Consider the following 23,609-nt stretch of genomic DNA (forward strand, 5'->3'; position numbering starts at 1 on the left):
GAACTTAATAATTAGCAAAATTAAAATGTAGAAGTCTATACGAGTAATTGTCAAGTTAGATAAAGCTAAGCATAAATGGCGCTATTTGCTAAATTTTGAGCATGCATGAGCATGAGCATATTCAACCTATTTTTCATAGAACACAAACGTGCCGGAGGCCCACCTCATGTTAAGTTATAACGGAACGGAACGGAACGGAATTGGAACGCTCTTTTCCTTTAGGGTCCCTAACTCGAATGTGTTCGAAAATAGTTAGATGGGCAGCTGTTTTCATAGTGGTGCTGTACGGCAAAAATGCTTAGTTGTTACTTTAGTTATACAGGTGGAATTTCGATGTCCGGTGATGACACTCAGCTGCAGGTATTTATCCGAATAACTCCTCTGAACACTCTTCGTGGTAAATGCGGTAGAAGGTGAAGCGTGTCCCCACATCTCTACGCAACGCCAAAGGAATCAAGCTCATGGATTGGATCGGAAATGGATTGCACGTCGACAATTCTAACTGCTCTCCGTTGAGTTGAGTTGCGAGCTAGCTTGCTAAGCAATTGGTGTGCTTCTTGCAGTCTTATTTAGCTTTTACTTCCAAATGACCGCGAAACTGTCGTTCGATATGTCAACGCCAAGTATTCCGATGCTGGCTGTGTCTTAGACAAGAGGAGTAGGGCGCGCTTAGTTATGTACTTATATATATTCTTACCATTAATAATTTTTAAAATTTCTTATTGTTATTTTATATCGTAACATTATTAATTTATTTAAAAGAATTCTACAGATACCGGCAAACTTCTTGAGCAGTAAACAAGGGAGTGGGGGAAAGATTGCGCATCGTACACAACGCGGGACACAAACGTCAACTGATTTACCAATCACGCGATCGATACGTCACTCTCCCGCCGCAGCGCACTACCGTTATGTTTGAATAATTATCTTCACTGCTGGTTTCACTATTAAGAGATACAAAGTACAGGTTAAAGTAGATCGTAACTCTCGAGATTTGTGCCATACATATTTATTTCAGAAAAAAGCTTAAAATAAATTTTTAATACATATATGATAGTACAAGAATGGGCTTCCACAGGTTTACTTCACTGGTTTCATTTGCCAGAGTCCATCATTGAGATAATGGCAGTTTTCTATTCCAACTCCTTTATTAACTTCAGCTCTGCAACAAAAGTAAGATTTTAGTATATGCCTATGTGATAAATTTCAATTAGATACTGGGTTCTTTGAATCATTGACATAGACACACTGCCTCAATGTATTTAGAAAATTAATTTTATTTATTTATAACGATATTGAAACTAGGACAAGTCTCAAACGGAGATGTAAATAAATAAAATAGTAAAATAAAAGCACTCTTAGCCCCTTTAAATTGTAGTAAAATATGATGATGTTTGATTGATGCAAGATATCATTATTATATAATACATATATATGATTTGTTATCAGTAGCCATTTGAGGTAGACTGTAAATGAAAATCTTTCACACACCCACAACACTTTAGTTTTATTTTGTTTCTTACTTTAGTTTAGTCATAGTATGTGGTCATGTTTTTGTATATTTTCTGTTTGTTCTATAACCGGTGACGAGTTACCACAGGACTTCTACAGTCCTATTACAGGCACCAGCCTCTTACTAAGATGGTCAATACCAGCATGTATTAATATTTGTTTAGTTCTAAGCTTCAATGAAATATATGTTGTGATTACCGATTTCTCTAATAAAGTAAAAGTAATTAGCATTACTTTTGAAGCTGCTTCGTAACTCTTTTCACTAATCCATCCAATATGTAAAGCAAATAGTTCATACATTTTTACTTACTTTGAACTATAACCAAACGAAAAATCTGCTAGATGTATTAAAATAATTTTCACATATGTTCTCAGGCGTGTGCCTGACAGACCCACACACACCCTTCTAACACTCACTTACACACGCGTACATAGCCTCTCCCACTATCACAATTGCATACACACACCCAAACATACACCCATACAACTTTATTTCTACTAACTCCTAACTAGTTGACTGCTTTGTTTTGTTTTGTTTGCCTACCCATATATTATGTATGTACTTTTTGGTACTACTCAATATGACTTTGCTGTGAATGGAAGCCTGGTTATCCATATCACAGGTTCTTACCTAGTTTGGAAAGTCTCCCAATACCTTCTCAACTGTAATCTTATTTTGAATTATTGTTGTAAATGTTATATGGGGGGAAATAAATAAATAACCAACCAACGACCAAATGGTTCAGTTATGCCCTACATGATACACTATATGCCTCTGTATATTTACATTTCCTTAGTAGACAGCGAAGTGATGCCAATGGCCAATGCGTGTTCCTTCCCCTCAGCCATCACTGCCACCACGCTGCCCTTTTCCACGGAACTCATCCTCGCCCCTGGTGACGTCAGACCGGGGCACATAATGTTGGCGCCACTGAGCACGAAACGTATGGCACCTTTGTCCACTTGCTGCATTGGTAGGAAGAATGGATCTGTAAAGATATATCTTATTCATTTAGAGGCAATATGAGATCATGAGTTCGCCGTTTTCCAACGTTATACTTTATACACACTAGGTGGCGCGGGTGACAAAAATATAATGGGAAAGCATAATCATAATTTAGAAGTAAGCCGGAACAATAATATTAGATACTTAACAATAGCGTCGGAACTATGTACCTCATTATTGAGTGTTTGTACCGTGCAATCCCATTCATGTGACATTATTATTATTACTTTGTAAATAACTACCAGTAATATTCAGCCTTCACTTGGTTTGGAAGAAAGGTGTTTAGGAAATTTGTATTGTATTGACTGGTTTTCAGTTTTAAGTAACAACCCCACAAATGTGTCTTCTCATTTAAAATAAAGATCATCTCAGTTCCTGGAACATTATGGGGTCCAGTTATAGGATTCAATGAGATTACGTTTTAATCGCCTACATCCTAAATAACTAAGATCAAGTACTTTCAGACTCTATTTATAAGGATTGTGCTCTGACCATTTTCGGTTTCTTCATTTTCTTTGAAACCATTCAAACATTAATATTTTCTATGAAATAAAGATTCCAAATGCTGTAGGCATACTCTAATGGTGGTTTAATGTGACATTTATATATCTTTAAAAGTGTTCTTGGTGAAAGGCATGAGCATGGAATTTGCCTTTTTTACATTCTTAATTAGTTCTACAAACATTGCGGGTATTAATCAATTTGAAGATCATATAATCTATGTTACACATATTGAACTAGGCCAAGATATTTACGTATTTAAGTTATTAATATAAAATTTCGTTATTTTAGTTACATATTCATAACTATGGCCTGGCGAACTTCGTATCACCTGCTTATATTTGTGTCAAAACTTAATACAATACTTTTAAAACAGACGGTCAATGACGTCGGTACTACAACAATGAAACAAGAATTTCTAAAATATACATACGACAATTGACAACCAAGTGACAATTTTTTATTTTTAAATGACATCAAGTATTTCCCAACTAGTAACAGTTTTTAACGGAAAATTAATTCGTCGTTTTAAGTATTTTTCTTTATTTATTATTTATTGTTCCCGCTGAACTTTCAAAAATATTTCAGATCACAAATCGATCCAACTTTACTCGAGGTTTAGCGAGTCAACCGAACAGCAAATCATTTATATACATATATATCTCTCTCTCTCTCTCTATATATATATATATATATAGCTTTAAAACTGTAGAATATTAATTTAATTTTGCACATACATTTGTGTAGCAGTCTGAGTGTGGGCATCCACGATCCTTCTCTGTGTCTAAAGAAGAGCAGCTCACCAGCACTGTTCACCATAATCTCGATGTGGTCGTGGCTGAAAATGAAAATACCAAAGTCTAATAAGTAAGTATGGTAAGGTAAATATCAATCTCTCTTATCACGCATGACAAATTACTGTCACTTACAAGTTTTATATTTCTCATTGATAGAGGTTTTAGGAGGGCAAAATGACTTGGTAAATACTCTCATTAATAGAGTTTTCTCGCTTAGGGGCCGTTCAAGTATTATGTAAGCACTATAGGGGGAGGGGGGTCTTTGATTTTCTTATACGGGGATTACGACAACAGTAATTATTTACTTTTAACACATATTACGCATTATTGTCTCGGCTTGAAAACGAAATGCATTTTCGAGAATTCCTACAAAAAAAAATTATATGTTTATGTACTATTTTTGAGAGCTTTGCTTACTTTTGCGGACAAGAGGAAGGAGGGGGGGTGGGAGATAAATTGCTATAAATCTGCCTACGTAATACTTGAACGGACCTAGTTCTCATTTACCCAGTATTTGACAGTATTATTATTTATTACCGCCCCTCGTACCCACATCAATTCCATCCTTGTTTATCTCTTCCGTCGCCACCTAATTATACTCACATCCATATTGGGATGACAGCAAAACTTACCATTTGACAATCCTGAAAGTATCCTTTTTGGGTAAAATCTGGTCAATGTAGTTATCTAAATATGGGTAGAGCTCCAACAAGCGTGACCTGATACCCTTTTGTACTGAAGATTTTAGCTGCTGAACTCCAGAAATGCTTTCCTTTTCATCGAATCTAAAAAGAAAATACTCCTTAAAAATGTGTTTTATCGATGTAATCAAATGAATAACAAGTCTAATCAAGTCAATAACTAGTTTGTCTATTAAATATAGATAATAATTGCTTAAATATAATTAGTTTAGTATTATAATGGACAGTTCATTGTATGTATAATTAAAGTAACAACGAGAATCATTATACGGTTAACATTTTAATAATAACCATTACAATATTATTTGTAGATATTTAACCTTAAAAGGTTGATAGACTATGACAATTTTCGAAGTGAAACTTCTTGAGGTGCACAAGGGTAATTTTTTTATGGATGAAACGCAATAATAGATTAGAGTCACGAAAATGTACAGCGTTTTTGTCGAAGGGGAGAGAGCGATTGAGAACGATTAAGAAAGGGCGAACGAGAGAGTAAAGGAGATCGAGATAAAATACACACTATTGGTTGATGTATTTAGTAGTTACATATGAGAACTTTAGATGGCAATTCTGTCGCATAACGTCTTGTGCAGTAAACAATTTATTTATATTATCATTAGCACGAATACAGTGTCTAAACATTGTGAATATAGATATACAAATACATGTAGTGATCATATACTGGTACATAATCATCTATTGAGGCTTTTACTTTAGTAATAATTAATTTACAAAGAAGTTTCACTTCTGACATGTGTACTTTGTACGCACACACTTTTTTAAAATATATATAGCAGGGGACAAACGGGCAGGAAGTTCCTGATGTTAAGCGATACCGCCGCCCAAAGTCTCGCAAGTGCGTTGCCGACCTTTTAAGAATTGGCCTTTTATTGCAAGATTGTTTGATTATTACGTAGAATTCCCGTATATTGTAACGGGCTATTGCCCACTGCCATTTTGGTATTACTAACAAATTTGTAATATTACGGCAGACTGACTATATGAGAGATCAAACTATGATCTGCAAATGCAATGAGCAATGAAGCACATTTCTGTTGCGTCGAAAGTAGTACCAGTGTGCCTATTAAACCGTAACAATAACTATTTCGCCGGCATCGAACACAGGTTCTTCAGGTTATACGCGTATACCTACAAAACAGTTCGTTTCATACCCAAGAACTTAGACCTTCTTCTCATTTATTTTTTTATTCTATAGAATATGGGGCAAACGGGCAGGATGCTCATCTGATGTTAAGTAATACCGCCTTGGGCACTCTCAATGCCAGAGGGGGCGAGTGCCTTGCCAGCCTTTTAAGAATTGGTACGCTCTTTTCTTGATGGACCCTTAATGGAATTGGTTCGGAAATACATTAGTGGGCAGCTGGGTCCACATAGTGGTGATAAAAACTACCTTTAAAAACCTTTCATTATGGAACGACGGACGTCGAGGTGATGTTGTAAAAATTTGGAATTGTGAAATACATTTGTAAAATATATATAGACAAATCGAAATTCGATTTGTCTATAAATACAAATGCAATACTCTTCGCAAGTAGTGACCACACATAATGAGTTACTATATTTGCAGTTCACGTGTATGCAAGGGTTTCCTCACTACTCCTCAATGCTACTTTCGTAACACGTTGCTACAGTAGAAAACACTAACATTATTTTTATCATTTACACATTGGCTACACCAATAGGGCGTGAGGAAATAATATAGGATGCGGGAAGACCCATTTTTTTTAAATCAGTATTTTAAAGTCAACTTAATTGTACTTTGGTTAATGTTTAATTTCTATTTTATTTGTTTATCTTAATAGATACAACAAATACATTGTGTACTTAATTAACTTTACTTTTTGTATTTTGTTTAACAATGTTAACTATTTACGCTTTGTATATTATCTACGTCTTTTCTTTTATAATAATGTGTTTGTAAGATTACTTATAACTAAAAAAAACGGTTGTCTGTAAAGTCGGTTTACTGACGATAGTTGAACGTGAAAACTTCATAAGAAAATACTGATGGAATGGTTGCTTTTTCAAAGGCAAATTTTAATTCTATTTGTTTGATAGATATTTTGTATGGATATAGAGAAGGAGGAAATGATTGACTTGAATTAATCATTTATTTGTACGCATAAATACAATTACATATGTAATTTTTTTTTTCATCGCTCACTCAAGTAGGAGAGAGACAGATGTCGAACGCTGCCGATTGTGCCTCTTTGTCGCACGTTTCGCGCTCTCACTTGCACTTCAAGCCTTAAATGGAACACCTCAGAGCGAGGTAACGCCGCATGAGTCATGTTTTTTCATGCGTGCAGCCGGCTCCATCGAATTATAAGACGTTGTCACGTCAAAAAAGCTTAATTTAAAAAAAAATTAACAAGATAAATTGCCACTTTCAAATCATAATAATAACGTCGAATTGTAAGTCCATAAATAGGTGTCCTCGAAGTGTCATTAGCCATAGATAAATATAAAATAGTTACTTAAGCCATAATATACACATGAGGAAATTCATTTGAACAAGAGAAACGACTCCGAACAACCTGCTCCTTACTCTGCAAAGTTGGGACCGCGCGGTAACACGCAGCGACATCAGCGCTGTCATAATTAAAAGAACCACATCGATATTGCATACAAAAACATCGGGATCGGTACCGATATCGCTATTGGAAGGTAGAGAGTAAAGGCGCTCTTTATAACTGCCTTCAAAAATCAGAAGCTGTAATTTGTTTATGTGTGCAATACATACTCTATATTTAAATAGAATTCTCAAATATTCCTCGTCTATAACGTATATTATCTGTAATCATAGATTACAAAACTGTTATAGGGCTTAAAATATAACCTATTTTACGACTTAGCTAACAATTGTTATACTTAATAAGTTGACTGATTGAAGGAAGCATAAGACACGGGCCTTTTCAGCTTTCGATGGAATTTTTATACTTCAAAATGTAATACATAAGCGTTACATAACGAGCCTTTGTATGTTATTTACAAATCTAAACATATTCTTATTTTTTATTTAAAATAATAAAAGCCTTTATTGCTGTAGTTTTTATACTAGTACATAAAAACGTGAAATACTAAAAAAATATACTAATAATTAATCGGCAAGCTGGTTGGTTTTTGTTAAACAGCTTGTCCTTGGACAGGCCTCCTCTAAGGTCTTCCACTCTTCTCTGGTTCTAGCTTTACGCATCCACATAGGACCAGCCACTCTTCGCACATCATCTTCCCATCTTTTTATTTGTCTTCCTCGTTTTGATTTTTACGTAGCGGAAGCCATTCCGTCACTTTCTTCGTCCATTTATCTTTATCCTGTGTCCTGTACATTTCCGTTTCAATCTTTTACTAGATTTTTTTAATAACATGATATTATTATAAATAAAATATTTTTATAAACCTAATATTTAAGCCTTATGTCCAAGCATATTTGATAACATGAATTGAATAGAAAAACAAAAACATACCGCGGCATTGAAATTTAGGGTCACAACAAATATTTGCCTATATCACATGTTAATACACCAGAAATTTAGATTTTAAATAAATATTAATTTACTTCAATATAAACTTATTCAATAATCTTCTTCATCCTTACAAATTATAAAATGAAGTCCCCCTCGGCTACGTCCTCTTCCAAACGAAATTGGTACGGTTGTCAATAATACATAGTGTGATATCTGAAGTTTTAGGTAAAAAATCAAAAGATTATGGCTTTATGCCAAAATACGCACATCCACATGGGGAAAGCTGCGAGCGGGATTAAAATACTCTAACACAGCTGTCATTAGAATATCAATGACAAAGGTGCATAGCTTTGTTCCGTTTGCGTTTTAGATTAACCGAAGAAATACCTACCTACTGCTCAGTTTAAACATCTTTTAACATTGTATTGATATACATTAATAAATGCACAAAAACAAACCTACATCATACATGGATCGGATGATGTGCATATCACAATTCAAGCGAATGATATCGGAATGAAAGGCAGCCCTATTGAACTGTGTTATCATCCGTTCATACAAAATCAACGTCGGCGGCGCACGATTCCGCTGAGCGCCACGTGCGCAATAGATCACGTGTTTGTGTACCACGAGGCTTACACAATCTTTTATACGTCCATGAGCTATTTTTAATGTATCTCTGGTACAGCGAGTGCAGTAACGACGTGATATAAGCTTACAGTGCATCCGTGACCTATATTTCATTATAACGTCGTACAAGTCCGTAAAATTATAAAAAAAAACCCAAAGCAAGCGTGTTACATTTAAAGTCTGTGCAGCAACCCAATTTATAAATATAAATATTGACATTTGACAATGGACGCTACACAAAAAGACAAGGAGGTTTTTATTTCAAAGTCAATTTAGAACAATTGTCAGTGAGATTAAAAATAATAATAAACAATATCGCTTATACGTTGTAGGTGTATTATGGAGTCGTTTATGTTTAACAAGATATTTATTCGTTTGATAACAGTGTTTCCTGTTGCAACCGCAACGTGGCTTCCATAATAAGTAATATCCTATGTATTTATACTACAATAACGCCTTTTATTTCCCGAATATTTATTGATTAACTAAGTTTATTTAAATATTTAGTTACATAGGAATTGATCAAACACGTGAGCTTCCAGTATTATCAACCATAAGATTTCAAAGCAACCGTATTGTATAAGAAGCAAGTATTTATTAATACAATTTTCAACTCGCCAACAACCAAAGTACTATTAAAGGTATGTATGTCGCAGTAAAGTTGTTAAATCAGAGAGTTAATTGAATCTCTAGACAGTAATTAAAATCCGTCAGACAAGTGAGTGAACGAAACGTTCCTAGGCAACAAGACTAACCTAACCATTTACAATAAAGCAAAACACGGCATAAGCTCTTAGTTCTTTACGATCACACCAAAATAACAATAGCAAATGAAATAATCATGGCGGACTCTTGTTTTACATTGTTAATCAACACCCTGGCTTTCGGTCAGACAGATAGTTAAACGTTTTTTTAGTATCTATAAATTATAAGAACTAAAAATCGGGCCTGTCCAAATGGCAAAAGATTTTTTGATATAGCCAGGACATTTCAACGTACAAAAATTTATTTCTATAATATTAGCATAGATCTACAAGATCGCTTTTAATAGCCTAAAAAGTTTTGATTTCTAGGTCATAATTGATCGACCGTATGCGCTAAATTAGTTCGCGTTGGCACGGAATGTACTATTGTTACATTCATATCGTCTTGTTCATGAATTTATCAAACAAAGCTTTGTTTTATGAGTGGAACATGACATAAAAAGTTGGGCTGTACCATACTTCTATATTAAAATAGATATATAGTAGTTGTTTGAGTGAGAGGAAGAAGGAAGAGTCCCTCTCGCCTTTATGAGGAAATCCGGTTGGCAGCCGAAGCCGGTTTCGCATTCTTATGGATAAAGTTATTATTTAAAATAAGTCACATGACTGTGTTTCGTTTTACGAGAACTATATAGACAAGTGTTTTGTTTAGGAGGTATTAAAATTCACCTCGTTATTAAAAGATTTATTTTACTTAAATTAATTAAGTTACATATATATATTAGTACATAAATAGAAGCGCAAACCAAATGTTAGCCGCCGTGGCACAGAAAACAAAAGCCCATGTACAACATGGAGCCTCGTAAATTGTCATACAATCTTGTTTCCGATAATGTCCAAAAAGTTCGACTTCACTTGTATTAAAATGTCACTTAGATTTATTGCCCTAAGATGAGTCAAATTAGTTTTTGCTAGCGCTAATCGTGGGAAAATCTCTCGTTCAGGCCGAGCTACACTCGCGAAAACAGCCCATCTGTACACAACACAGGGATTCCTAGTGTGGAGGCTAGTGAACTTTACTTTACCTTAATATCCTGTATATTGTGTGTAATAAAGTTTTTATTTGTTTCATTATTTTTTACACAAAAACCGCAGATAAAATTAACTCATGTTTAAATTGCTTTGTTTTCCATATGATATTTTAAAAAATGTTGGTGTGTTTTTCCGAAGCTAATCAAATAATCTATTAAAAACAATTCTTGAGACATTAATATTTTACAAACTGAACTGAATGAAAATAAATACATTATGTATTTCTCTAATTCAAAGATAAATTCAGCCCATATATAAAACTCTCAAAGTAGCACTTTGCTATTTACGATCAAAACTCGTTACTATAGAAGTTTTATTAATGCTGCAGATGTTTCGAGTACCATTTGTATCATCAATATCGGGAATTAAACTTATTTAATTAAAAAAGGGGATTGAGATTACACAAATCCTAAATAACTCCTCTGATCTCGGTCTTCAAAATCCAAGGAGTACTGATGGATATTTTTTTCATTTAATGGCCCAATGACTTGTATGCCAAACAATTGTATTTTTTTTAATAATGTAAAACACACACAACGGACCAAATGGGCGTCTAGGTGAGGAAACTGAATCCACACTACATACTATCGAATCACGATAGAATTTAATAGACACACGTGTTCATTATAGGATTTTAGATAAAGCAATTGCTCTCACAGATAATGTATTAATAATAAAAAACATTGGTTTTAGCATCCTCAATAATATAACTACTTACATGAAATACAAAGTTTCATGATAAAAGTTATTCATTCATATAATAGTTATAATAAAGATTTACGAGTTTGCCCAACTTTTCCAAACTTAGAAACAATAACTTATAGGAAACGAATTTCCTTACAATTTATTACTCAAGTTTTATCAACGATGTTAAAATCCCATGTTTTAAGCATGATAATTGAACTATTTCTCTCCCCCTCCCGTCACCCTCCAACCTTTTACTACACCTTTTTCATTGATTTTTTAATGTAACGCGACAAATAGGTACGAAATAATTTTGGTTCTCTCGCTACTTTCCTTCACAGTACGAGTAAAGTGTTTGAAAAAACTTCCATTTTCCGGCGCACGAGGTACCTTTGTTAAAAGTAATGACCGTCGGTATACGAATAAGAGGAAATATAATTCGCAACTTATTATTACAGGACAAAAACGTTGTCGTGGATTTACGTCAATTTAACGGTTTTTCTATCGTCAGCTTATTGCGCGCGCGTCGTCGTTGCGGAAACAGAAAAACGTTATTCATGAGATCATTTCAAAGTTAAATTTACCGCCTCAACGAAAGAGAAAATGTGAAGAAACTCTCATTTTACAAAACTAACTATAAATCTTCTCACATATAAAGAATTATGCAGCCCAATTACATCTGTCTATCCCTTTCCTTAACATACAACCAGTCGCGCGGAAAGGAGATGGAATAATACAAAGAATGCGGCGCTTAATAATTCCCCGACTATGTAGTCGTCGAAGGTATTAAACACTACTATCTATTTCTTTATAAAAAATAAACAATAATCCATATTACTTTTTTTTATTATAATTCTAGAAATTCCCCGACTATGTAGTCGTCGAAGGTATTAAACACTACTATCTATTTCTTTATAACAAATAAACAATAATCCATATTACCTTTTTTTAAAATTATAACTCTAGAAATTCCCCGACTATGTAGTCGTCGAAGGTATTAAACATTACTATCTATTTCTTTATAACAAATACACAATAATCCATATTACAGCTTCCGCTTACTTTTTATCACCCTATCTATGTCACGTTCAATCACAATTAAATCAAAGCCTAGTAAAGTAGATAATAAAATATGTCTATCCTATATACATATATATCTTAAATAAAAATATCTTTAGGTAATTTGAATTTAGCAGAAGATATGATAATCTATTTAAAATTTCTAGCTTCCTGTGGGTATCCGAAAATAGCATTCGATTTCTGGAATAACACCGCTGTCCTACGCGTTGTTTATATAAACTTGTAAAGAAAAAATAACAAAATAATCTTCGGCAACATTATACTATGAAAAGAGAATTCTTTACTTTCTAGCGTATTATTATAAGCCTATAAGTACCTAAGCTTACAATAATCCCATTACAAGTCTAGGAATTTTCCACTAGAAACCATATAAGTTGCTACAAGACTGCATGTTACAAAGAACGAGCGTTTAAAATGAATCATAAAATCATTTATAATTGTAATCGTACATACATAAATAAAACTTGATTTGTAATTCATCGCATTATTAACATAATTCCACGTTCGTCAATATTCACAGCGCGGTCAGCGAGAAAGTTAATGATTTCAGTTCATCAAAATAACATTAAAAATACATTCAATATATTTCCATAAGTTTATACGACTTTTTAAAAATATGTAAATAATCATTGTTAAAACATAAAACCCTATTATAAAAACTATTGTTAAAAATCATGACGTGTCTGATATGCCGCCCTTCAGATCCTTTGTTTCAAAAGTTAATTATTCATTTAGTACTTCTTATTACGATATCAGTACTGCTTCAGTGTACTGCTAAGTTTCAGAAGGTAATACAAGTTTTTAGTGGGTATTGTTCAGCTCGCGAGACAGTCTGTCTGAGGCAAACTGTGGATGGAGTTCTATCATAATATAGTCAGACACGCTTTAAAAACCTTATTAAATATTTTATTTCGCCTTAATATGTTTTACTAAATAAAAAGGAAAAATACTTTCAAGTTTTTAGATTTTAAAGAATAAATAAAATTCCAGCCAGCGCTATACATATTTTACGATTAGTTTTTATTTATATAGATAATTGTCCTGTATTTATCAATGTGTAAAGATATTATATAGCATCGTTATTCTATATCTTCGTATGTAGGTTAAGACTAGTCTGAACAACGAAAATATCGACTATTGATTCATGCTTCTATTATATTATTCTATTGTAACGTTCTTACAAAATGTGGATTGATAACATATTCTTTGACCTACACTTATCATATGCTGTTTAATGTAATAAAGTTAGTAAACATTTTACTACGAATAAGATAGAATTTCTATGTTGGTGGATATATTTCCTGTCTTCTAAAATTAGGTGCGTCATATTTTCTTGGACAAAGACGAGAGATGTATTTTTACCAAAGTACAAAAAATTAATGATTAGATATAGAAACATTTTTTGGTTCCTTAATTTCTTATAAAACTTGGCTTTGATGAATAGGTTTTTTGGCTAGATTAGCATTGATATATATAGATAAACGGAAGTTTTAAACAAATAATTGGCACATCCAAATGTTTACTATTTTCATGTATCATTAAAGTAGATCAGCTGATTAAAGCATACTTAAAAACAACTCTGCAGTATCAATATTTTGCCTAGTTTTTGGCATTTCGCCACATTTAGCTATTAATATAAATCCAACAATCTAACTCTGGCTATATAAGAAGTGCTTAAGAAGAAGAACAGAAGAGATTTTGTTCCGGTCAAAAAAAGATTTGTGTGGAATGACATTGGAAAGCTGTTTGCTATCTACCCTTAAACACTGCCCATAGGAGTATGTTTCCGGTCTTGGATAAATCAAAATAAATAGTATCACGTGATAAACTATACTATATGTAGATTAACATAGGTTTAGCTAAATTAAAAAAAACTTGTGGCTATGGATAAGCAATTTAGTAATTCAAGGAATTTCGAAATATGACTGTACTGCATATCAATTCAATATGATAAGTAATCTAGGCCACGGGTGATAAAAACAAATATCGGAGGGGACAGTAAAAGTTGAATTCGCGCAAGATCCGTATCACTTCAATTATGTTTCACAACTGAGCGTTTTTAGGGAAGTTTTTGCTGCGCACCACCACTATGTGGAACCAGCTGCACACTGAAGTATTTCCGAACCAATTCGACTTAGGGTCCTTCAAGAAAAGAGCGTCTCAATTCAAGACCGGCAACAAAACTCGCGAGCCCTCTAACATCAGGTGAGCCACCTGCCCGTTAGCAGCATTTTTAAAGAAACAAAAAAAAAAGATTTTCTAAAACTTCGTTATAAAGCGATTTTATAACAAAGATACGCTACGCTCGATTGGATGATGACATCAAAAAAACGCGAGTCCCTAATGGTTTCAAATAGCTCGGGATATAGAAAGATGGCAAGCTTTGAAGGGGGCCTTTACCAGAGAGGGTTCCTGATACTAACTAAGATATAGTAACAGAAAAAAAAAATTACTAACACATAGGATTACTAGATATAATTAAGATTAGGTACAGTTTATTAAGAATAAGTCGAAATATGAGAGTATGAGTATAAGGTATACTCATACATAGGTTTATATAAGTGTCTCAGGAAATGAATTAAGGCTCCAAAAAAAAGTCAATTAACAATTATTATACTGTATTTAATGGATTCATGAAGTGAATAGTATTTGAAAATAAACACATTTCCATATTACTTATCGCTGTAATAAAATATAGCAATTGATCGATAACATTGTCGTGCTAACGTACAATTGGCCTAAAACAAAATAATATATAAAAAGAAAATACGTCTTTCTCCTTCTTTAAGTGCCACGGGTATCTTCTTTAATTGTAAAAGCTTCATAGCCGTACAGGACAATTGGCCATATGTAACAAAAGAGAACTTGGAATTTAATGGACTAGTGAGTAGTGACTACAGCACGAATTGTATTCGAACTACATTAAATAATGACTTAAAGCGCCGTTTCGCGAGAAATGACCATCACCTACGTCTTTAGTGGTCATTCAACATATATTTGATTAATACTTTTTATTTTAAGGTAAGTAGGCAAGTTTAGGTGATCAGTTCAGTATACCACACGCGTAAATATAACAGTTCTCACAATATTTTTCCTCAAAAATGTTCTCAACACAAGAAAAATAGCTACTTTTTGTTTTTATTTAGATTTTATAATACTGTGTGTTGGAAGTTGTATTACGTGTCTGAATTATAAACCATTTTCTGAAGTAAATTTTGGCGATATTTTACTTTGATCTCCGGTGATATTCTATACGCGAAACCACCACGATGTTACTCTGTATTTATATATTATTATGTATTGCTTCCTCAAGCAACATATTAAATGGAGATGGGAAGGTTAGCCTGTTATACAGATAACACAACAGATGCAGATGGTCTAAAACAGTAACGGAATGGACTGGCCCAAAAGGAAAAAGGTACAATGGCAGACCTATAGAGCGATGGGCCGACGGGATGATTGCTAAAAAAATTTGAATGACAATGGCAAAAAATAAAATAGGATGAAAAAAGTTGGAGGTGCCTTCACCCGGACAGGGGCCGCATTTTAGAGTAATAAAATTTTATTTTATCTATTTTTGTTTAATATGTCAATAAGATGGATGAATAAAGGCTTTTATTATGTATTGCTAACAAATATGAATAAATCAAATCTCTCGTTTTGAATGCCTTTAATGTAGCATATTGTGTTAAGCCAAAACTGGAGCCAAACAGACAATTTGTCTTCCTAGACGAAGAAAAGCAAGATTAGAAATTGAATTTATAAAATAAACTTAATTGAAATTCAATAAATAATTATATGTTATAACATAGTGTAATTTTAATGAGAAAGTGGTGAAAATTATGTAAAGAAAAGGAAAGTCTTTCATTAAGAAAATCACTTTTTGAACGGATTAAAGCTATGTATTAATTTTAAAAATTTATAATTATTTGCATAATTCTAAATTTTGTTTTTTTTCGACGTTTCGCGTGCTTTTCAGCGTGCGTGGCCACGGTGACTGAAGACAAAAGATGTTAAATGTCAAAAGTATCACAGCTGCAGGAAAGTTGTGTTATCTGTAATTATAAGTTTTTAATAATAATACATAGCTTTAATCCGTTCAAAAAGTGTTTTTCTTAATGTGTAAAAGCTATTTTAACAAAAGACAATACCAAAGTCTTTCATTTTATTGTGTTGAATAAAGAAACTTTTCATATTGATAGTTCATTGATCCGATGACTACACACCTTTCATGGTTACCTTGCCCTAGTCAAGGTTAAAACTCTGATCAATATAAACAATGCAGATTATATCTCTAAGTATTAAACATAAGCCTATAATACCTTTTGTTATTTTCAACTAATATAGAACCAAACCTATGTCCTATATTATCTACAGTGTTAAAAGAAACGATATTATTACTCTTGGTTTAGAGTCGGAATTTATTACTTTCATTGTACACCAGTTTTGACAAAAAAAACCTAATCAATCATCACGCACTCACTAACGCGTCCATGGCTCAATATGGCACAGTATTATAAAATATGTAGTGTAGGCTTAGAAAGCTTTTAAATCAGCATATTAACTTAAAGCGGATCTATCTTTAAAAATCTGTATATTTTTGCGTTAGGCCTGTTCCAGCTTGAAGATTTATATTTTAAATATATTGCTTTTACTCAAGTTAGTTTTTTAGTAGAAACATACAAATCATTCCTCTTTATAATATAAGTATAAATTTAATAGTCCTTTTTTGCATTACAAACCACTAAGATGCAAAATTCAAGGCGCTTATGAGTTGTCAGTGCAAGTTCACACTTCACTGACCCCACGGGCATTATGAAAGTTATCGATTTCTTATCAGTAATTTCTCAGTGGAAAGTGTAGATGCATATTAACTGAATCATAACAATGATCAGTTTTATTGTTGAAATGTGGCCAGTAAATGTATATATATATATATATATAAATGTACATTATGTAGAACAAATTCAGTACTAATCCATGCCCCACGAGAATGCAAGTGCGTGCTTCTACTTCACCATGCCTCTTGCTGATAGAGGATCTTTGACAATCTGAGACAAATCTTTGTTTTTAATTTACTTTATAATTATTTATTACTTAAGATGTCATGTGCAACATGGTGTAATGGTTGCAGCTTCTTACAAACGAAGTGTAATACAAAAAAAACTTGGCGATTAAAAAGAGTAGCAGAGAGTTTATTGCCAGTTCTTCTCTTCCGTTCCACGCCCTTGATTTGAGAACTCGCAGTAAATGTAAAATTAGAAGCATTTAATGTATATTTCTTTTTTTGACGTTCATAAGTGTACATTATCTGAATAAATGATTTTTGACTTTCACTTTTTCATGTGACACACCAAAAGTACTAATGTAATTATATATCATTTAGACGTGACAGCATCAAACATCACAATAATGCTTTAACATTTTTTTTTGGTTTTATTGTTTATCATGTATTGTGCACCATGATGTTTAATAAAAATCAAATTTTATTTTTCAAATTACTTTATTCCATAATCACATTTTATCCCATTTAAAACAAGAAAAGGTCTAACAAATTAAACAATGAATTATGAAAGCGATAATATCTACACAATAAAGTTTAATATTACTACTTATTTTTCTATTCTAGCAACAATGGAATAAAGATGAATCGGTACATTGAAAGAAAAGTTATTATATTGATAAATTTATATTAATAGTTACATAAACATAGTTGAAAATATTGTCTTTATCAGTCATGAGCAGACGATTTGCAAAATACTGAAATGCTGATCAATCTCAGCAAAAACGCAAGTATTTTTTTTATATCTGAAATTAATGAAAATAATAAACAAGCACAAAAACTGCCAACACAAAGTTTGTCACATAAATAACTTTTTTAGTTAAAATATTTTTATTTTCTCCATTCCACACATTCTACAATAATGTACTTTCCAATTGCTTTAATTTTTCTTTTATTTTCTTGTTTTTCCATAAAATCTTTATAATCATGAACACTTACAACAATTTAGAATATAAATTCTCATTATATCTAGCATTAGACCACATATTTTAGATATTGTTATAATAAAAACTAATCTCAAACATTGTTTTTCAATTTCAAAATGGAATGTTTATTAATAATGAGGTAAATAATATAAAGACAGAAAATGAGCTAAATGAAAAATATTGAAATATGGCCTCTCAAGTGAAATGAGATTCTCAAATGGACCATTTAATTTTTGTAAAATAATAAGGGTAAAGTGAATCAAACAACTATTTCACAAACATTTAAAAGTAGGTCACAATATGTGGTCATTGTCTACAAACTACCACAAATAATTCTAATTAGTGCAAGGTACATCAAATAAATTAAGTACAATATTGAAAATATATTTGATGATTAAGTATTTTATACAAATAAATTGTCATACTTTTACGTGTAATTACTAGTGCAGATGTAAAGAAAATAAAAAAAAAGGAATAACTAATAACATTAACGAATCTATAATATAAATAAATAATCAAAATTAAAAGTAACTATCAACTTTAAGACAAAGAAGTCTAAACAGAATTGTAACACAAATTTGTGTCTTTCAACATTCATATACAGCCTCACTGCAATTTTTTTTTAAAAAACCTATTTAAAAATGTGTTAAAAAATTATGTAATTATTGTGAAAAATATACAGTGAAACTATTGAAAATTTGTGTTTTTTCTTATTAAGTTATCTATGATCTACTATCACATATGGGACTGGGCCGGTTAGAATGCAATTGAGGATTGGGGTATTGAACACTCTCCTACAGTGACTCTGTATGAAGCTAGCTCACTAATTCCATGGTAGTGGACAAATGCAGCAACAATGACAAGCACATGGAAGATCTGGTGGGACTGGAACCAGATATCACACTTGCCAGGGAACCATCTTTCAGGAACACGCAGGGCATAAAACATTGCCCCTAGAATATACAAAAGCCCCATTAGCACCAGCCAACCTAATGACGCCTTACTGACTTGGCTTAACCAGCCTTCTGTAATACCATAGTGAATGGCAGGAACTACACCAGAGAGACCAAAACCCATAAAAACTCCTGCTCGAAGAGGCCTTAGTCGTGGCTCAGAGAATCTATCCCACAGCGACACTATAATGGATAGAAAACCAAGCACCACAACCACTGATAGATATATTATTTTTGGCCTATAATGGCAGTAGAAGCTGTAGTAGAGCCAAGGAACAAATGAACCCATTATAAGCAGAGCTATTCCACAATAATCCAATTTGGAGAACAGTTTTCCGACCATTTCTGAATGACAATGCAGTGTGTGATATGCAAAAGAAAATCCCAAACAAACAATAGCACCAACGAAAAAAACTCCAAATATCATCTTCTCTTGTGTTTGAATTTCAATGGAAGGTCGTGTTACAAAATAAATAGCTACGCCGATGAAAGCGATGCATCCAAGTAGATGGGTCCAAATGTTTCCAGTTTCTGTGTGAATGCGGAAAATAGACGCAAAGCAAGCGCTGAAAGATGGTAGTGGCGGTCGGTGGCCCCTGTGTAAGTAATCATTGTCTTGAAGCCAACGCGGCAGGTGTCTAAAGTGGCATACATTCCACGACGCCTCCCACACCTTACGAACAAATTCTTCAGCTTGTTCCGCAGCGTTGTGCGCCAAAGCTCCGAGGTCAATTTCATCGGACAAAACACCAGCCTTCAAAACCTCGGCCATTTCCGCATCGAGTAAGTGTTGATCTTCGGGAGTCGATGGTAGAGGACATCCTTCTTCCTCTTCCGCAAGGACCTCATCGAGCTCATCGATTTGGGACGCAAGACTCTCGGCCTCGGGATCCCATCCTTGTCTACGTCGAATACCATCCGACGATGCGCTCTGGGATCCCGTGTCAGAATCCAGTTCCCACATTTTGAAAAATAACACGGACTTACAGCAAATGGAGCAGCCCCATTCACACAAATAATTTGTCTGTACACTGTAGCCACTCGCGTTTCACAATTTTTACGACCGTCGACCGTTCTAATTACGTCACTGAAGAGATATTAGTTTTGGGTCACAATTTTCACAATGTATTTGTTAATATGTTATGAAAAATAACCCGTCGAAGAAAACACAATGTATTGAGTGTGCTGGTGGCTACGTATAATTAAAATACGATACAAATGATTTGAAACAGCTGCGAAAGACTAGTTGTCCAACATGGAGCAACCAAATGCCAATTGCCAAGTTTTCATTTTCTGATGTTTCGTGAACATACCTTTCACCATTTTTTATTCCATCTCTGTCAGTGAACAACAGCTATCTCACTTACGCAAACTAAGGATGGCACACTCCAAGAACATAGGAATTTGAAAATACCATAACTAGTTAATTTTAAAGAAAAATGGATTAAAATTAGTGCAACAACCTAATTGTTTAAATTACCACCACGGTCTCATTATTTTAAAATCGTCGTAAAACATGGCAAATTTTATTTTTACTAAAAGATAAGAGAAAGTTAACTAAAAAAAAGCTACCCCTTAACGATACTGATACCAAATAATAATACGAGTGTGTGAAATTGAATCTAATTTTTAATAAATAATCAGATTTTTTTTTTATTAGACCAGATATATAAATGTAGTCAGCCCTATTTCAATCGGATACACGTCATATAACCAGGCAAGAACACTGCACTCTCATTGGTTGACTTGAATTCAGAGACTCGATCACCATACGTCACAAATTCTAATGAATATACGATTTTGATTGGGTAAGTGTAGTCTAGTGTGATACGGCATTCGCTGTTTATTGAAATTGTCAAAACCCAACTTCACTTCGCTTCAGTCTAACCTCAAATGATTAAATTATTAACGATTAAAAGACCCCAAGCGCTCGAGCTATTGAAATATTAAGACTAATAAAAGCACTTACTTTTTGAACATGATGAATGTAGTTTTTTGCACGATTTTACCACTGTTCTTCCCTATAAAACTATCACAACATTAAAATCTGATTTTGCAGCTGTTAATCAAACTTCAAAGTCATAACCCGAAAGTCAAACATGTTTTACGACGTTATAATAAAACCACAGTATATAAATTGAACACAAAGTATATAAAAACAACCCGATTAAAATTTTCTTTGCAATAGCAAGAGTTGAAAACAGTCAAAGTAGAATTTTAATGGTAATTAAATAATTTTGATGTAAAGATAAAGAAATTACTTTGGTGAGCTTCTTTCGTATAATATAAGGAATACAAATAGATAATAGCGGTTACTTTGTTTAAATACATTTTAAATGTATCAGCTTTTTAAATGTTTATATAGTATAAAGAATTATTTTATGTTTAAGCACTTCATACTCAATTTATCACAAAATCAATTTACCAATTCAAATAATTCATTTAGCATTTAATATCGATGTTCCGGTTCCAGTCAATACTTAATGTACGAATAAAAATAATTTTTAATCTGTGCAAATCACACGTGCTGTTTGCATTAATATTTAGAGTTTTTGTGTTTCAATAACTAAGTTTTAATTTTTTACAAAAATTGGTAGGTAATACATTGGAAGCCCATGTTAAAATGTCTAATTTACAAGAAGTATTAATAACCAGTGATTCTAATAATACTTTATGGACAATTACCGTATGGGACCCGCATACTGGCACAAACTTAATGTCATACCGCGGTGGTGGTACAGCCGAAACTAAAACTCTAACATTTATTGGAAAAGACTTCATAGCAGCTGTTGAGAAAACCAAACCTATTCTACACATATGGCAATTGAATTCTCAGCAGACGGTGCAAGGCATGCGATTTATTTTACCCGGAAAAGCTAGTGCTTTTGCAGTTTCATCGGATGGTTCCTTTTGCGTTGCTGGAATTGATGAAAAAATATATTTATGGCAATTATCATCAGGAAGTCTTTTAACTATCATAAATCGCCATTATCAGAAAATAAATCACATTAAGTTCATGCCTGATGGTCGTTTTTTTGTATCAGCTGCTGAAGATGGCATGGTTATGGTTTGGTCTTTAGTAACTGTTGCAGCAAATCCTGAAGTTGAGTTGGTTACACAATCAACAGCGGGACAACATGATCCTGTATATATTTTCTCTGACCATTCACTACCAGTGACAGATATGTGTATCAGTAAAACAGGTATTCATGGACGCCTATGTACTGTATCTAGTGACAGAACATGTAAAATTTATGATTTAACCTCTGGAGAGCTACTGTTAAACCTAGTTTTTGATGAACCCTTGTCTTCAATTACCTTTGATTTACTGGAACTTAATATTTTTGTGGGATCAGTCGAAGGCAAAATACATCAAGTTAGTCTTACTAATGTGCCACGAAATAGAGATGCATTAGTTACTAACATTGACAATGCTCACATTTTTTCATCTCATTCAAAAGCCATAACCTGTCTTTCTGTGTCTTTAAATGGAGAAACTTTAATGTCAGGTGGCAATGATGAACAAATTATTTTATGGCATATTAAAAGCAGACAGCCAGTAAGAACATTAAGACACAAGGGCCCCATAACTAATGCATTTTTTTCAATTAATATAGATGCTATTTACAAACAGGATTTTTCTCCTAGTATAGCACTTCACAGTTTAGAGAGAACTCTTGAAAAGGAAAGTGAAGATATGCATGAAGTGGAACTGCTTGTTAGTAAACAAATTAACTTTTGGCCACAAATCCATAGTGAGGAAGTTATTTCCAATATTACAATACCTAATGAAATTGAATTAGATAACAAAAAAAAAATTGATGGGATGCAAGAAGAAATAGATAAACTTAAAAAAATTAATGCTAGTTTGTATAAAATTTCCATTGAAAAAGCTTTGAATTCTGTTCAAAAGTTTGTAAATACTTCAAAGAAAAACTCAAAAAGTAAGAATTAAAAATATTCCTCTACCATGTGTTTTATTCTTAACTTAACTTGTCTTATGCTTTGATTCACTAATCACGAAATTGTTTAGTGTGTCTCTATTACTATCAGTTGTTTATTGGAAGCAGCTATCTTAAATTTGTTACAATCAATAATCAACTTTCTCTAATATACATTAGCAAATGCCGTATCATATATTATGTAAGAATTAATTTTTGTAATCTCTAAGGCACAGAGCACTGCTCGCGAAGCTTCCAGCCTAGGGAGTACGGACTTCCCGAGAAATTATGCGACTGGATGTCCAGCTTTCTGGCCGATCGGAGCATCAAGGTCGTCATCGATTGAGCCCATGAACGGTGGGGTCCCACAATGCTGTGTTCTATCTCCGACCCTGTTTCTTCTGTCATCTGCATAGTAATGATATGTTGCAACTTAGCAATTGTTATGAAGATGACCGCACTGGGGATACTCTTTACACTGGCCGGGCAGGTATTTCTCGGACAGTTGTCGATAAGTACCGGAACAAATTCT

The 23,609-nt window shown here is 33.2% G+C and overlaps 3 protein-coding genes and 1 long non-coding RNA gene across 5 annotated transcripts; 2 read left to right on the forward strand and 2 right to left on the reverse strand.

The window, feature by feature from the left end:
- Positions 1-992: 992 nt before the first annotated feature.
- On the reverse strand, positions 993-21,239 carry LOC123719963 (malignant T-cell-amplified sequence 1 homolog). Its single transcript, XM_045676323.1, has 5 exons — positions 21,106-21,239; positions 4,449-4,601; positions 3,757-3,857; positions 2,300-2,501; positions 993-1,162 (listed from the first exon to the last, which is right to left on the reverse strand). The coding sequence occupies exons 1-5, from the start codon at positions 21,114-21,116 to the stop codon at positions 1,081-1,083; spliced, it is 549 nt and encodes a 182-aa protein (XP_045532279.1). The 5' UTR covers positions 21,117-21,239; the 3' UTR covers positions 993-1,080.
- LOC123719967 lies at positions 13,898-15,855 on the forward strand. 2 transcript variants are annotated; one of them, XR_006756034.1, is made up of 2 exons: positions 13,898-15,078; positions 15,342-15,855. It is a non-coding gene; the product is annotated as an uncharacterized LOC123719967 (long non-coding RNA). The 2 variants fall into 2 exon arrangements; XR_006756033.1 differs by having other exon boundaries at positions 15,509-15,855.
- On the reverse strand, positions 17,701-20,460 carry LOC123719957 (adiponectin receptor protein). The gene has a single exon (XM_045676307.1). The coding sequence runs from the start codon at positions 20,098-20,100 to the stop codon at positions 18,940-18,942; it is 1,161 nt and encodes a 386-aa protein (XP_045532263.1). The 5' UTR covers positions 20,101-20,460; the 3' UTR covers positions 17,701-18,939.
- A 414-nt stretch (positions 21,240-21,653) lies between the features above and the next one.
- Positions 21,654-23,091, forward strand: LOC123720754 (WD repeat-containing protein 18). The gene has a single exon (XM_045677506.1). The coding sequence runs from the start codon at positions 21,760-21,762 to the stop codon at positions 23,089-23,091; it is 1,332 nt and encodes a 443-aa protein (XP_045533462.1). The 5' UTR covers positions 21,654-21,759.
- The last annotated feature ends 518 nt before the right edge of the window (positions 23,092-23,609 follow it).

This window comes from Pieris brassicae, chromosome 1 (assembly GCF_905147105.1).
Source record: "Pieris brassicae chromosome 1, ilPieBrab1.1, whole genome shotgun sequence".
Taxonomy (NCBI): domain Eukaryota; kingdom Metazoa; phylum Arthropoda; class Insecta; order Lepidoptera; family Pieridae; genus Pieris; species Pieris brassicae.